This window comes from Theropithecus gelada, chromosome 16, assembly GCF_003255815.1.
Source record: "Theropithecus gelada isolate Dixy chromosome 16, Tgel_1.0, whole genome shotgun sequence".
NCBI classification, from domain to species: Eukaryota; Metazoa; Chordata; class Mammalia; order Primates; family Cercopithecidae; genus Theropithecus; species Theropithecus gelada.
In genome coordinates, this window is record NC_037684.1 from 22599420 (window position 1) to 22616615 (window position 17196).

At 47.4% G+C, this 17196-nt stretch overlaps 1 protein-coding gene across 5 annotated transcripts in view; it reads left to right on the plus strand.

Annotated features, from left to right (window-relative positions):
* The first annotated feature begins 5015 nt into the window (after positions 1-5015).
* SPAG9 (sperm associated antigen 9) overlaps positions 5016-17196 on the plus strand; it is a 161974-nt gene continuing 149793 nt past the window's right edge. For 3 of the 5 annotated variants that reach the window (XM_025361327.1, XM_025361329.1, XM_025361330.1), the window contains exon 1: positions 5036-5551. In XM_025361327.1, the coding sequence (XP_025217112.1) occupies positions 5249-5551 (303 nt within the window). In that variant the 5' untranslated portion in view covers positions 5036-5248. Of the gene's footprint in view, positions 5552-17196 lie in introns of all 5 variants that reach the window. The other 2 variants (XM_025361326.1, XM_025361328.1) reach the window with 1 other exon arrangement.

Below are 17196 nucleotides of genomic sequence, written 5' to 3' on the forward strand. Positions count from 1 at the left end.
ACTCCATCTCTACTAAAAATACAAATATTAGCTGGGCGTGGTGGCAAGCGCCTGTAATCTCAGCTACTCAAGAGGCCGAGGCAGGAGAACCACTTGAACCCAGGAGGCAGAGGTTGCAGTGAGCCGAGATCGTGCCATTGCACTCCAGCCTGGAGGACAAGAACGAGACTTCCTCTCAAAAAACAAAACAAAACAAAACAAAAAAAAAGCCTTTACAGATTTTTCTTTTTTTTCTTTTTTTTTTTTTTGAGACGGAGTCTCGCTCTGTAGCCCAGGCTGGAGTGCAGTGGCCGGATCTCAGCTCACTGCAAGCTCCGCCTCCCGGATTTACGCCATTCTCCTGCCTCAGCCTTCCCGAGTAGCTGGGACTACAAGCGCCCGCCACTGCGCCCGGCTAGTTTTTTGTATTTTTTAGTAGAGACGGGGTTTCACCATGTTAGCCAGGATGGTCTCGATCTCCTGACCTCGTGATCCGCCCGTCTCGGCCTCCCAAAGTGCTGGGATTACAGGCTTGAGCCACCGCGCCCGGCCCAGATTTTTCTTTTCTTTCGTTCTCTTTCCCTCTTTCTTTCCCTTTTCGCTCTCTCCCTCTCTCTCTCTCTCTCCCTTTCTTTCTTTCTTTCTTGATGGAGTTGTGGTCTTGCTCTGTTGCCCAGACTGGAGTGCAGTTGTGCCATCACAGCTCACTGCAGCCTCCACCTCTTGGGCTCAAGTGATCCTTATGGCTTAGCCTCCCAAGTAGTAGCTGGGACTACAGGCCTGCACAAGCACAACCTGGGCTTTATTTTTTATTTTTATTTTCAGAAATGGTCTGGCTATGTTGTTCAGGCTTGTCTCAAACTCCTACCCTCAACTGATCCTCCCACCTCAGCCTCCCAAAGTGCTGGGACAGATTTTCTAATAAACCCCTTCATCATACAGATGAATAAGCTGAAGTTTACAGTCCTTATCCTTGTGACTGTCACTGAGTGGGTAATCAGCAACTACTAGCTCTTTTGTTTATGGCCTAAGTTGTTCAAAATGACCAGTCCATACTAGAATATAAGCTTCCTAATTTCAACACCAGTTTCTTTCACCTTAATCATACTGAGTGATGTGCTTTCATTGGGTCTACTATAAAAATCATTATAGCCATAAATTTTATTTATTTATTTACTTATTTATTTGAGATGGAGTCTCGGTCTATGGCCCAGCTGGGATCACAGGCGTGAGCCACCATGCCCGGCCAGCCATAACTTTTACTTCATTTAGTTTTTTAATGGCTTGAGATATAATTCACATACCATCTGATTCACTCTTTTAATGTGTAGAGTTGAATGTCTTTTAGCATATTTCCAGAGTTCTGTATTCATCATTATAACCAATTTTTAGAACATTTCCATTATCCCAAAAAGAAACCCCATATCTATTAGCAGGCACTCCCATTTCCCCTCATCTGACCCTGTCATGCCCCTCAGACCTAGCCAATCACTAAATTCACATTTCATATGAATGGAATTGTACAATATGTGGTCCTTTGTGACTGACTTCTTTCACTTAGCTTTTTCAAGATTCAGCTTTGTTGCTGGGTGCGGTGGCTCATGCCTGTAATCCCAACACTTTGGGAGGCCGAGGCAGGTGGATCACCTGAGGTCAGGAGTTTGAGATCAGCCTGGCTAACATAGTGAAACCCCGTTTTTACTAAAAATACAAAAAATTAGCCGGGTGTGGTGGCACACACCTATAATCCCAGCTACTTGGGAGGTTAAGGCAGGAGAATCGCTTGAACTCGGGAGGTGGAGGTTCCAGTGAGCTAAGATTGTACCATTGCACTCCAGCTTAGGCAACAAGAGCGAAATTCTGTCTCAAAAAATTCAGCTATGTCATGGCATGTACTTTAAAATTCTTTTTTCTTTTCTTTTATTGATTGATTGATTGATTGATTGATTGAGACAGAGTTTTGCTCTTTTTGCCCAGGCTGGAGTGCAATGGCGCGATCTCGGCTCACCGCAACCTCCACCTCCTGGGTTCAAGTGATTCTCCTGCCTCAGCCTCCCGAGTAGCTGGGATTACAGACATGCGCCACCACCCTGGCTAATTTTGTATTTTTAGTAGAGACAGAGTTTCTCCATGTTGGTCAGGCTGGTCTTGAACTCCCGACTTCAGGTGATCCACCTGCCTTGGCCTCCCAAAGTGCTGGGATTACAGGCGTGAGCCACTGTGCCCTGCATCTTTTTTCTTTTCTACTCTTTTTCTTTTTGAAATGGAGTTTTGCTCTTGTTGCTCAGGCTGGAGTGCAATGGCTCGATCTTGGCTCACTGCAACCTCTGCCTCCCAGGTTCAAGCGATTCTCCTGCCTCGGCCTACTGAGTAGCTAAGAATACAGGCGCATGCCACCACGCCTGGCTAATTTTCTATTTTTGGTAGAGACAGAGTTTCTCCATGTTGGTCAGGCTGGTCTTGAATATCCGATCTCCGACCTCAGGTGATTGGCCCACCTCGGCCTCCCAAAGTGCTGGGATTACAGGTGTGAGCCACTGTGTCCTGCCAAAAAAAATTTTTTTTTTTTTTCCCAGAGATGAAGGTCTCACTATGTTGCCCAGACTGATCTCCAACTCATGGCACAAGCCATCCTCTTGCCTTGAACCTCCCAAAGTGCTGAGATTACAGGCACGAGCCACCACGCCCACTCCCCTCCCCTCCAACGACTTTCTTTTTATTGCCAAATAATAGCCCATTGTATATATATGTCACATTTTATCCATTCATCGGTTGATGGTTATTTAGCTGAATTTTAACTAAATGTTATCTCATAACTGGCAGAAGCTTATAATCAAGACATAAGTGTATATCTTTCTATGTTGAATTTATACCTAAAGAAGTATACTTATTAGGAATGACAATTAAAATCTCTTACTTGAAAAATCGATACTTTTTTCTTTTCTTTTCAAAAATGTTTTTTGAGATGGAGTCTCACTCTGTCGCCCAGGCTGGAGTGCAATGGCATGATCTCTGCTCATTGCAACCTCCGCCTTCCGGGTTAAAGCAATTCTCCTGCTTCAACCTCCTGAGTAGCTGGGATTACAGGCACGCGCCACCATGCCCGGCTAATTTTTCTATTTTTTAGTAGAAATGGGGTTTCACCATGTTGTTCAGGGTGGTCTTGAACTCCTGACCTCATGATCCGTCCGCCTCGGCCTCCCAAAGTGCTGGGATTACAGGCATAAACCATCACGCCCGGCCGATACTTTTTTCTTTCAATTTTCTGATGCATATGGTAATACTGTGGAAAGAAAAAGTAAAGCCTGCCCGTATGTTTTTCGGCTCTTCTGATCCCCCAGGAAAAGAGAGGCATGTATGTAGGTAGATCAGGTGAGTGATAGCCCTCAGGAAGAGAAAATAAAAGGATTCACATCAAGACTTTTTTTGGTTTTCAAGTATGAAAGGTTAAGAAGAGAAAGGGCATTTGGGGCTCACAGCTAACCAGCTGGTCGGCATTCCTACTACCCAAACATCTAAATGACATAAGGGTGAATGTGAGGTGAGGGTGAGAATGGAGAAAACACAGGAAGCAAATTCAGTCCCATCCGGCACTTTAGACTTAGTATTTTCATCCTTGTCCTTCCAAATTTATAGGTTTGTTCTTGCCCAACCTTCATATTGTTTTTGTGGGTCTCCAGGTGGGTCATGCGTAGGAAACTTTAGGGAACTACTTCATACTTGGTGGGAAGTACTTGAACTTGTAAACCCCAAGCTAAGGGTAGTTATGATCCCGGTGGGTGGCCAGTTCTCCCCCTAAATCTATGTTTATCCTGCCTTTCCTCCCCCTTTTCTTAAACGAGTCAGGACGGAGAACTGAGTCACCTAAGGCGGGGAGAAGGGACTTTTGAGAGTGTCTTCCGTCCCATTTGCGGACGTCAGGTGAGCACACCGGGAAGCGATCTTGACTCAGCCCGCTCTGGCGTGGGCGTTGTGCCATTCCCCACACGTGACGCTCTGCCAGGCGGCAGAAATCTCACTTGTCATGGGACTTATTCACTCCAGTGACTCCACCCCTTTCCTCCTCTGCTCCCCAACCTCCCACTTACCCTTTCCGCCCCACTTCGAGACTTGAGGAAAGGAGGGTGGCTGGAGCCTGGAAATGTCCGCGTCCCAAGTTGGCCAGAAGTAGCAGACACACTATTTGGGAAAGTGCAACATGTAACTTTTCAGTTTCACCCCTCTCCAGAATGCTATCACCCTTCCTGTTTATTTTTTAATAACTTGAGATATAATTCACACGCCATATGATTCACTCGCTTAACGTGTGAAGTTGAATGTCTTTTAGCATATTTAGAGTTATGTATACATCACTATAATCAATTTTTAGAACACTTTCATTATCCCAAAAGGAAATCCCATACCTACTAGCAGTAACTCCAATTTCCCCTCATCTCACCCTTGCTCTTCCATAGCACAAAACAGCCCTATTCTAGTCGAGACCACCTTTCCACTTAGGTAGACCCTGGTTATGGTTTTTTTCCCTCCCTTTCTGTTTCCCATTTTTTTCGGAGCCCGGAATTCTCAATCTGGAGAACTGGTTTGAGTCCCGGCTCAGCCCGTTTCCCGTTCCAGGGGCGTGACCTTGACAGCACCGCCACTTTTCTGGGCCTACTTTCTTTGTCTGTGAAACGAGGTCCAAACATCTGCCGCTTTACGCCCGTTGTGGGGATGAAGTGAGAATGTGCTTTGTGAGCTTTAAAAATCCATAGAAATGCCAGCTAAGTTAACTCGTCACTCTTCCCGAACCCCTCCCTTTCCCCTGGGACCCGCCCCGCGAATCCCGCCGTGGATGGACACTTTTCCCACCCTCCGACCGCAGTCTTTCCCATTGGCGCCCGCATCATCCTCGCGGCGCCGGGTGTTGACGCCACGGCTTCCTCCGCCGGCGCCCGAAGACGCATGGCCCCGCCCCCGGCCGAGCCTGGCCTCCCGCGGCGCCCCGCCCATCGAGCCGACGCGTCGCCAGCCCCGCCCCGCGGATGACGTGTGGCGCGCGCGGCCCGGCCGCCCCGGCAGTTGGTGCAGCGGCGGTTGGGGTGAGAGCGCACACGCCACCCCTCCCCTCCTCCGGCCCCGGCCCCCACCCCGCCGGGCCCAGCCCCAGCCCCGGCCCGGGCTCCAGCCCTAGTCCCCGTCCCAGCCCAAGCCGGGCCAGTCCCGTGCGGACCGGTGCCGCCCCTCAGCCGGCGACGCCCCGGGCCGCCCGCCCGCCCGCCCGCTTGCCACCATGGAGCTGGAGGACGGTGTGGTGTATCAGGAGGAACCCGGCGGCTCTGGGGCCGTGATGTCGGAGCGGGTGTCCGGCCTGGCCGGCTCCATCTACCGCGAGTTCGAGCGGCTCATCGGGCGTTACGACGAGGAGGTGGTCAAGGAGCTGATGCCGCTGGTGGTGGCTGTACTGGAGAACCTGGACTCGGTGTTCGCGCAGGACCAGGAGCACCAGGTGGAGCTGGAGCTGCTGCGGGACGACAACGAGCAGCTCATCACCCAGTACGAGCGGGAGAAGGCGCTGCGCAAGCACGCCGAGGAGGTGAGGCCGGCGGCAGGGCGGGGGCCGCGGGATCCGTCCCCGGGGGCGGTCGGGGCGGGGGTCGCGGCCGGGTCGGGGACTAGAGGCGCGACGGGCCTCCTGGAGAGCTGGCCTGAGGCCGATGCCCCCGGGACCGAGCCCGGCGGCCTCCAGGTACCCCGGGACCCAGGCTGGCGTTGGAAGCCGAGGCCGGCTACTGAGTGTCCTGGGAAGGGAGCGAGATGGAGGAGGCAGGGCCCGGGGAGGAAGCGACAGCCTGGCCTGAGGATACATGGGGTTAGCCAAGGGCGGAGATTGTTGGGTGTCTGGTTGCTTCTTGTTGTTGAGGGAAGTTTCCGACCACCGTGGGATAGTCAGATGGCGGTTCAAAGTTTTACCCCTGGGGAGGGGGACACTTCTGTCCTGGATATGTAACTTCCGCTAGTTCCAGTACCTTTCCAGGGGGTTGCCTTGCTTTGGGAAGTTAGAGATCTCCCTCTTTCGGTCAGTTTCTTCTTGACGTTTTAATCTTGTTGAGAAGAGGTCTTATTTTATATTCTATGTGCCTTGGTTGACACTTTGTCAACTTTTAGATGTTGTGTGGCAGTATTCAATGAATAGATAAACAATTTCATGGGTATCCCAAACCAGAGCATTCCACAGTATCTGGAGGTAACCTTGGACAGTTCCCTTCAGAAACCCTCCATTTATTTATAAAAAGGATTGGGGGGCGGGGTTGGGAAGATGTAGGTGACAGTTGACAACACTTTTTCCGTCTGAGTTTCCTTCTCAGACTGCTGTTTATACGTGCATTTAGCCGCCTGTTAACTCTAACACCTGAGCAGTGACCTGGGCGCCCTCACCTCGACTCTGTGAACCTTTTGGAGTTCTAGGGTGCAAGTGATAGGTCCTTGGCTTTTGAGAGTGACAAGGATTTTAGCTTTCAGCCTGCATTGGCGTTATTTCTGTGGACCTTATCAAAGGCAGGTGAAGTGTCCTATTTTTGTTTCTCAAGCACCTAGTATACCTGGTTAAATACATGGTGATCAAAGGAGGCGAAATAACTAATTATTGAAGGAATGACATGGTATTTTTCAGAAAGACTTGAAGAGTTTTTAGGATGTGAGATTTGTAGCTCATTTCCTAACACTGAATAGTAACACCATTAAAAATTTTTGTTTTGTCATGTATACCTTTGCATCTGGTTAAATAGTTCTTTTCCTTTTTTAAAAGCTTGACTGTAGTGATGATTTTTAGTTCTGAGTGTGGGATCCAGTTTTCTCAAGGGAATGGTATTGAATTTGCCAAACAAAATTGACTCTTTTTTTTTTTTGAGACATAGTCTCACTCTGTCACCCAGGCTGGAGTGCAGTGGAGTGATCTTGGCTCACTGCAACCTCTGCCTCCCGGTGAGCCTCTGCCTCCCGGTGAGCCTCTGCCTCCCCTGTTCAAGCGATTCTTGTGCCTCAGCTTCCTAAGTAGCTGGGACAACACTCCCCGCTAATTTTTGTTTTTAGTAGAGAGGGGATTTCTCCATGGTGCCTAGGATGGTCTTGAACTCCTGACCTCAAGTGATCTGCCCACTTTGACCTGGGGCTGACCATGCCAGTGCTGGGATTACAGGCGTGAGCCACTGCACCCCGCCAGAATGGACTATTTCAAGAGCTTTTCCTTTCATATAGGGAAGGATGGGATGAAAAACCAAATAATGATAGGATCACAATTTCCACTTGTTTGTTAGCACTCTTTGTAGAACAGAGGTCAAGTGCTACTTCTGAGAGGGCTTGCTGCTGCTTCATGCTCACTGGCCCTTGCCAGTGTGTGGATATACATGGAAGTGACTGGGAATTAACCACATGTACACACAGGTGACAAGCCAGCCTGACATGACCTTTTACCTCACATAAAATAAATGCTCCTTCCAGCCTTAAACTCCTGTCAGTCTGTGTAAATATAGGCAAAATGCCAAGGTCACACGTGCCAAGAAAACCATATGCCACAGGTTGCAGAATCAGAAAACAAAACTGACCGACTGCTAGACCCTGGGTTCCATATTAATTTCTTAAGTAAATGACTTTAAAAAAATAGGTTATCCAGTGAATTTATTTGTAGTTTATATTTTTTCAGTCACATCTATAAATTCTCTGCAGTGAAACCATTGGGCAAAGGGTCATGACCTGAGAACAGAGAACATTTATGAAAAGCTAAATACGCCAACTCCCAGGCCACAAACATAAACACATCTTGTTATCAGACAGTCTCTCTCTGTCGCCAGGCTGGAGTGCAGTGGCACGATCTCGGCTCACTGCCTCCCGGGTTCAAGCAGTTCTCCTGCCTCAGCCTTCCGAGTAGCTGGGACTACAGGCACATGCCGCCCCACCCAGCTAATATATATATATTTTTTTGTATTTTAATAGAGATGGGATTTCACCATGTTGCCCAGGCTGGTCTCGAACTCCTGAGCTTAGGCAATCTGCCCACCTCAGCCGTCCAAAGTGCTGGGCTTGCAGGTGTGAGCCACTGCGGGCCCAGCCATTGGTTTTCATGAAAGATCATAAATCGTGTGTTGCTCAGTATCCAGAAATTGTCTCCCTTTGGCCAATATGTAGAGTGAATTCTGTGTTTAGTTTTCTGTGAGTGCTTTGTGCCCTTTTTTTTTTTTTTTAAAAGACGGAGTCTCGCTTTGTCACCCAGGCTGGAGTGCAGTGGCACAATCTTGGCTCACTGCAACCTCCGCCTCCTAGGTTCAGGTGATTCTCCTGCCTCAGCCTCCCGAGTAGCTGGGATTACAGGCCTGTGCCACCACGCCTGGCTAAATTTTTTTGTATTTTTGGTAGAGATGGGTTTTCACCATTTTAGCCAGGATGGGCTCAGTCTCCTGACCTCATGATCTGCCTGCCTCGGCCTCCCAAAGTGCTAGGATAATAGGCATGAGCCACCGTGCTGGCCTGTTTGTGTATTTAATGTGGAGACCAAGAGTCTATTATAGCAAAAGTAAGTGCCTCAGCGTATTTACAGCAAAAATGATTTGAAAACAAGGAAATTATCCATCACCAGAGAGAGTAAATTCTGAGCACCTTTGTGGAAACTTAGGTGGGTATGTAAATAGTGAGAATGTTTTAGGAGTGTGTGAGGTGCTATAATCTCTTGCTTGCAGGAATTCTCAGCAAGGCATCAGAAATTTAGTCTTTATATTGATAGGACATATTTTGAATACCTTCTGACTTTTTTCTTTGCTTTTATTTGAATTTTTAGTGTGGAGCTAGTCTGCTGTTTTAGGAATTCTTTAAAAACGACCTAAAGAAAGGCTAATTTTAGATAGATTTGGACTTGTTTCAGATGCTAATCAAGAAATCTGTCATCTTATGCCCGTCACTCTCTCCTTTGGGCTGCCTGCGACACACCTCTCTGTTCTTTAACCAAGACCCGTCGGATGCCTTTGCCCATGCTCTAGAATGCTCTCCTTAGAGTTTTACATAGCTAGCTCCTCACTTTCTACTCTGTTTAAATTTGACTTTTTCAGCCAGAACATGCTGTTGACTCTGTCCAGAATAAGCCCTGTGAACCTATTGAATAATTTATTTTTAAATCAGTGACTTTTAAATTTAAATTCTTTTTGGAGACAGAGTCTCACGCAGTCACCTAGGCTAGGGTGTAGTGGCACAGTCACAGCTCACTGCAGCCTCAATCTCTTGGGCTCAAGTTATCCTCTGGCCTCAGCCTCCTGAGTAGCTAGGACCACAGGCATGCATCACCACACTGGGCTAATTAAATTTTTTATAGAGACAAGGTCTCACTATGTTGCCCAGTCTAGTCTGGAACTCTTGGGCTCAAGTGATCCTCCTGCCTTGTGGATCCTGCCAAAGTGTTGGGACTTACAGGGGTGAGCCACTGTGCCCAGCCCAGTGACTTTTTAAAATAAAAATCTGGATACAAAATGATCTGGAGAGAGAGGTTATAACTGGGTATGTTAGGGGTTTTCTGCAACTTCTGATTCTTTTAAAACAGGCATGATTTGCTTTAATTTTAAAAAGAGGGCCAGGTGTGGTGGCTCACATCTATAATCCCAGCACTTTGGGAGGCCAAGGCAGACGGATCACTTGAGGTCAGGAGTGTGAGACCAGCCTCGCCAACATGGTGAAACCCTGTCTCTACTAGAAATACAAAAATTATCCGGGTGTGGCGGCGGATGCCTATAATCCCAGCTACTGGGGAGACTGAGGCAGAAGAATTAATTAAACCTGGGAGGTGGAGGTTGCGGTGAGCTGGGATCGTGCCACTATACTCCAGCCTGGGCAATAGAGTAAGACGCCCTCTCAAAAAAAAAAAAAAAAGATACTTCTGAAAAGTAGACATACGAGTTTAAAGAACCTTTTCCTTCGGAATTTAGTTCCTAGTGATTCTGTGGGTCTTGTATGTTATCACCGTTATTCTCAAAGTGAGAGCTCAATTAACATCATTTGGTAGAGGGAGACTGCACATAAAAACGAAGATGCACCATCTTCTTTCCTTTTCTTTTTTTTTTTTTTTGAGGTGGAGTTTCGCTCTTGTTGCCCAGGCTAGAGTGCAATGGTGCGATCTTGGCTCACTGCAACCTCTGCCTTCTGGGTGCAAACGATTCTCCTGCCTCAGCCTCTCAAGTAGCTGGGATTATAGGCATGCGCCACCATGTCCGGCTAATTTTGTATTTTTAATGGAGATGGGGTTTCTCCATGTTGGTCAGGCTGGTCTCGAACTCCTGACCTCAGGTAATCTGCCTGCCTCAGCCTCCTAAAGTGCTGGGATTGCTGGTGTGAGCCACCACGCCCAGCTCCTTCCCCCGCCTTTTTTTTTTTTGAGGTGGAGTCTCGCTCCGTCGCCCAGGCTGAAGTGCAGTGGCGCCATCTCAGCTCACTGCAAGCTCCGCCTCCCAGGTTCGCACCATTCCCCTGCCTCAGCCTCCCGATTAGCTGGCACTACAGGCGCCTGCCACCACGCCCGGCTAATTTTTTGCATTTTTAGTAGAGACAGGGTTTCACCGGGTTAGCCAGGATGGTCTGGATCTCCTGACCTCGTGATCTGCCCACCTCGGCCTCCCAAACTGCTGGGATTACAGGCGTGAGCCACCGCACCCGGCCATCTTCCCTCCTTTTTGAGATAGACTCATACATGGAGAGAATGGGCTAAAGAGAGAATGTCTTTACTGGGAATGGATTGTGTGATTTTGTGACTGCTTTTTTGTGGCCTTTTGCTTAAAAAAAAAAAAAAAAAAAAGGATGAGTTCAAGCCTGGGCAACGTAGTGAGACACCTTTCCCCCCAAAACCATAAAAAAAATAGCTGGGTGTGATGGTGCGAGCCTGCAGTCCTAGCTACTCAGGAGGCTAAGGCAGGAGGATCACTTGAGCCCAGGAGTTTGAGACTGCAGTGAGCTATCAGGGCCACGGCACTCCAGCCTTGACAACAGAGCAAGACCCTGTTTCTTACCAAAAACCAAAACAATAGGATGATTGAATGCAGAGGTGAGAGACACTACTGAGAATTTTCTAACTTGTTCCCACGGAATTAGCACTTAAAGCAGTAACAAAATGATTTTTGTTTAAATGGAGACTTTTGACACTTTTTTTTTTTTTTTTTGAGACGGAGTCTCAAAAAATTTTCTAACTTGAGAATTTTCTAACTTGTTCCCACGGAATCAGCACTTAAAGCAGTAACAAAATGATTTTTGTTTAAATGGAGACTTTTGACACTTCTTTTTTTTTTTTTTTTGAGACGGAGTCTCACTCTGTCACCCAGGCTGGAGTGCAGTGGCGTGATCTTGGCTCGCTGCAAGCTCCGCCTCCTGGGTTCACGCCTTTCTCCTGTCTCAGCCTCCCGAGTAGCTGGGACTACAGGTGCCCCTCACCATGCCCGGCTAGTTTTTATTTTTTAGTAGAGACAGGGTTTCACCGTGTTAGCCAGGATGGTCTCGATCTCCTGACCTTGTGATCCGCCTGCCTCGGCCTCCCACAGTGCTGGGATTACAGGTGTGAGCCACCGCGCCCAGCCGACTTTTGACACTTCTTATCTTTGGAAGTGTATGAACATGGAACCCATAAGACTCATGGGCAAGAAAATAGGTATTGACATTCATTGTTCTTGTTTCAGTGTTCTCACTCATTTTTTTTTTTCCGAGACAGAGTCTCACTCTGTCGCCCAGACTGGAGGGCAGTGGCATGATCCTAGCTCATTGCAACCTCCACCTCCCAGGTTCAAGCAATTCTCCTGCCTCAGCTGCCCGAGTGGCTGGGATTACAGGTGTGTACCACTACACTCAGCTAATTTTTGTATTTTCAGTAGAGACAGGTTTCACCATGTTGGCCAGGGTGGTCTCAAACTCCTGACCTCAAGTGATCCATCTGCCTCAACCTCCCAAAGTGCTGGGATTACAGATGTGAGCCACCACACTTGGCCCACACTTGATATTTTAGTTTTTAATTTTATTTATTTTTGATACTGAGTCTCACGCCCTGTCGCCTAGGCTGGGGTGCAGAGGCACAATCTTGGCGTACTGCAACCTCTGCCTCCTGGGTTCAAGCAATTCTCCTGCCTCAGCCTCCTGAGTAGCTGGGATTATAGGCGTGCATCATCATGCCCAGCTACTTTTTGTACTTTTAGTAGAAATGGGGTTTCACCATGTTAGCCAGGCTGGTCTTGAACTCCTGACCTTGTGATCCGCCCACCTTGGCCTCCCACAATGCTGAGATTACAGGCATGAGCCACTGTGCCCAGCCCATTTTTAAAAAAATTTATTTTTGAGACAGAGTCTTGTGCTGTCGCCCAGGCTGGAGTGCAGTGGCATGATCTCAGATCACTGTAACTTCCACTTCCCAGGTTCCAGCGATTCTCCTGCTTCAGCCTCCCGAGTATCTGGGATTATAGGCATGCGCCAGCATACCCAGCTAATTTTTGTATTCTTAATAGAGACGGGGTTTCACCGTGTTGTCCAGGCTGATCTCAAACTCTTGACCTCAGGTGATCCCCCTGCCTCGGCCTCCCAAAGTGCTGGGATTATAAGTGTGAGCCCCCGCACCTGGCCTAAAAAACACATATTTTTATATTTTTATAGATTTTTTGATTGATTGATTGAGATGAGATCTCACTCTGTTGCCCAGGCCAGAGTGCAGTGGTGTGATCCCAGCTCACTGCACCCTCTGCCTCCGGAGCTTAATGATCCTCCCATCTCAACCTCCCGAATAGCTGGGACTATAGGATCATGCTGCCATGCCTGGCTAATTTTTGTATTTTTTGTAAAAATGGGTTTCCCATGTTGCCCAGGCTGATCTTGAACATTTGGGCTCAGATGATCCTCACATCTCAGCCTCCCAAAGTGCTGGGATTACAGGCATGGGCCACCGTACCCGGCCATACTGTGTTTTATTTTCTTAAGAATTACAGCGTTCAGTAGTTTGGCATAATAGGCACACCCAAAAATGTTTGAACTGAACCATGGGAATTTATATATTAATGTAATAGAGAAGTGCTGAGTTGAGGGTATAGAATTTTATTTTATGTTATTTTTTTTAGACAAGGTCCGGCCCAGGTTGGAGTGCAGTGGTATGATCTTGGCTCACTGCAGCCATTGCCTCTTGGGCTCAAGCCATCGTTCCATCTCAGCCTTCCAAGTAGATGGGACTACAGGTGTGCACCACCATGCCCAGCTAATTTTTAATATTTTGTAGAGATGGGGTTTCACCATGTTGCCCAGGCTGGTCTCGAATTTATGAGCTCAAGTGATCTGCCTGCCTCTGCCTCCCAAAGTGCTGGGATTACAGGCGTGAGCCACCGCGTCCAGCTAGGGCTTTTTTTTTTTTAAGATTAGCATACTTTTTCAGTAATTCCACCACCCCCCCAACTTTTTATTAGGAAAACTTTCTTTTTCTTTTTGAGACGGAGTCTCACTCTGTAGCCCAGGCTGGAGTGCAGTGGCCGGATCTCAGCTCACTGCAAGCTCCGCCTCCCGGGTTTATGCCATTCTCCTGTCTCAGCCTCCCGAGTAGCTGGGACTACAGGCGCCCGCCACCTCGCCCAGCTAGTTTTTTGTATTTTTTAGTAGAGACGGGGTTTCACCGTGTTAGCCAGGATGGTCTTGATCTCCTGACCTCGTGATCTGCCTGTCTCGGCCTCCCAAAGTGCTGGGATTACAGGCTTGAGCCACTGCGCCCAGCCAGGAAAACTTTCAAACATATAGAAAAATGGAAAGTATATTTGTCATTTGTATACCCACTGTATAGATTCAGTCATTGTTTTATTTGTCTGTATATGTGGATGTGTCGGTGTAGATACACATACACACATATACACATATTTAATTGCTGAACCATTTTAAATTGCAGACATTATGATTCTTTGCCCCTCAGTATTTAACTTATTTAAATTACAGACATTATGACACTTTGCCTTGGGACTTAACGTATGTATCTCCTAAAAAATGAGAATATTCTGCCATATAACCACTATATTATTTATGTTTGAGAACATTTCCAGGACCGGGTGTGGTAACTAACGCCTGTAATCCCAGCACTTTGGGAGGCTGAGGTGGGCGGAACACTTGAGCTCATGAGTTGAAGATCTGCCTAGGTAACATGGCAAAACCTTGTCTCTACAAAAAATATAAAAATTAGCCTGGTGTGGTGGTGCGTGCCTATAGTCCCAGCTACTTGGGTGGCCAGGGCAGGAGGATCGCATGAGCCTAGGAAGTCAAGGCTGAGGTAAGATGTGTTCATGCCACTGTGCTCTAGCCTGGGCAACACAGTAAGACTCTGTCGAAAAAAAAAAGAGAATCTTTGTAATATCATCTTATATTAATTTGAATTAATTTTTAAGAGCACGGTATATGTCAGTTATTATAGAGCTGACTAGCTTCTTAATATGTTTATAATGAATTAATGAAACTCATCTGAGAGGAAGTGATTACATTTTAGTTACTTTTCTATACGAAATTTAAATTTGAGGCTGGGCGCGGTGGCTCATGCCTGTAATCCTAGCACTTTGAGAGGCTGAGGTGGGCAGATCATGAGGTCAGGAGTTCGAGACCAGCCTGACCAACATGGTGAAACCCCGTCTCTACTAAAAAATACAAAAAAACTAGCCGGGCGAGGTGGCGCCTGTAGTCCCAGCTACTCGGGAGGCTGAGGCAGGAGAATGGCGTAAACCCAGGAGGCAGAGCTTGCAGTGAGCTGAGATCCGGCCACTGCACTCCAGCCTGGGAGACTGAGCGAGACTCAGTCTCAAAAAAAAAAAAAAAAAAAGAAAAGAAAAAAATTTAAGATCTATAGAACGGAATTAAAATTGGCTAGTTTTGTTTTAAAATTATCACATTGGCCAGGTGTGGTGGCTCACGTCTGTAATCCCAGCACTTTGGGAGTCCGAGACGGTCGGATCACCTGGGGTCAGGAGTTCGAGAGCAGCCTGACCAACATGGAGAAACCCTGTCTCTACTAAAAATGTAAAATTAGCCAGGCGTGGTGGTGCATGCCTGTAATCCCATCTACTCAGGGGACTGAGGCAGGAGAATTGCTTGAACCCGGGAGGTGGAGGTTGCAGTGAGCCGAGATCGTGCCATTGCACTCCAGCCTGGGAAACAAGAGTGAAACTCTGTCTCAAAATAAATAAATAAATAAATAAAATTATTAGATAAAAACTGTTATGGACCAGGCACAGTGGCTCATGCTTATAATCTTAGCAGTTTAGGAGACCAAGGAAGGAGGATAGCTTGAGCCCCAGAGTTCCAGACCGGCCTAGGCAACATAGTGAGACCATATCTTTACAAAAAATAGAAAAATTAGCCAGGTGTGGTGGTATACACCTGTGGCTCCAGCTACTCGAGATGCGGAGGTGGGAGGATCCCTTGAGCCCAGGAGTTCGAGGTTGCAGTGAGCCCCGATTGTGCCAGTGCACTCTGGCACACTGTACCACTTGCTCTGGATGACAGAGCAAGACCCTGTCTCAAAAAGAAAATAATTTTTTCCCCTTTTTGAAACTTTGAGATATAGAAATACAGAAACTGACCCTACATTTAATATTTTTGCTAGTAACTTTTTTTTTTTTTGAGACAGAGTCTCACTTTGTCACCCAGGCTGGAGTGTAGTGGCGCAATTTCATCTCACCACATCCTCCACCTCCTGGGTTCAAGTGATTCTCGTGCCTCAGCCTCTGAGTAGCTGGGACTACAGGTGCCCGCCACCACACCCAACTAATTTTTGTATTTTTAGTAGAGACGGGGTTTCGCCATGTTGACCATGCTGGGCTTGAACTTACGACCTCAGGTGACCTGCTTGCCTCAGCCTCCCAAGATGCTGGGATAACCAGTGCCAGCCATTGCCCCACGGCCATCTTTTTTTTTTTTTTTTTTTTTACTTTTCTCATTTCCAGGATATCTTGTTTCTGACTTGTTTACCTGTTCTGCCAGGATTATAGAGCCTGAGAAATTCTTTTACCTGCTGATAAGATTTCCTTTGGGGTACAGGCCTAGAATTTTTGTGATTCTGGATTCTATTATTGCCCCCCCCCTTTTTTTTTTTGAGACAGAGTCTCATGCTATTGCCCAGGCTGGAGGGCAGTGTTGCAATCACAGCTCACTGTAGCCTCAACCTCCTGGGCTCAAGCTATCCTCCTACCTCAGCCTCCCAAGTAACTGAGATTACAGGTGTGAGCCACCATGCCCTGTCTATTATTGCTTTTTTTTTTTTTAAGCTTTTTTTTGAGATGGAGTCTTGCTCTGTTGCCCAGGCTGGAGTGCAGTGGCATGATCTCGGCTCACTGCAACCTCCACCTCCTGGGTTCAAGCAATTCTCCTGCTTCAGCCTCCTGAGTAGCTGGGAGTACAGGCGCGTGCCACTATGCCCAGCTAATTTTTGTAGTTTTAGTAGAGATGGGGTGTCACCATATTGGCCAAGCTGGTCTCGAACTCCTAACCTTGCAATCTGCCCACCTTGGCCTCCCAAAGTGCTGGGATTACAGGAGTGAGCCACCGTGTCCGGCTATTATTGCCCTTTAAAGTGTGTTTTCTCTTGTTCTTCCTGCAGTTTTAATTTAATTAATTATTATTATTTTTTGGTAGAGATGGGGATCGAACTATGTTGCCCAGGCTGGTCTCGAACTCCTGGTCTCAAGTGATCTGCTGCCTTGGCCTCCCAAGGTTCTGGGATTGCAGGCGTGAGCCACTGCGAACAGCCTTCCTACAGTTTCTTTTAAAGAGCTGGATGGGAACTTTATGATTTTCTAGTTCTATCTTATCCCATTTCCCCAAGTAGGTGGAAGGATAAAATAGAAACGTAGATGGTTAGAAAGAACAAATATTTATTTATTTATTGAGCCAGGCTCTGTTCTTTTCCTTTTTTTTCTGAGATGGAAAGAATCTCACTCTTGCCCAGGCTGGAGTGCAGTGGTGGGATCTTGGCTCACTGTAACCTCCGCCTCCCGGGTTCAAGTGATTCTTCTGCCTCAGCCTCCCAAGTAGCTGGGACTACAGGTGCACACCACCATGCCTGGCTACTTTTTGTATTTTTAATAGAGACGGGGTTTCAGCATATCGGCTAGGCTGGTCTTGAACTCCTGACCTTGTGATCCGCCAGCCTCAGCCTCCCAGAGTGCTGGGATTACAGGCGTGAGCCACTGCACCCGGCCTTTTTTTTTTTTTTTTTTTTTT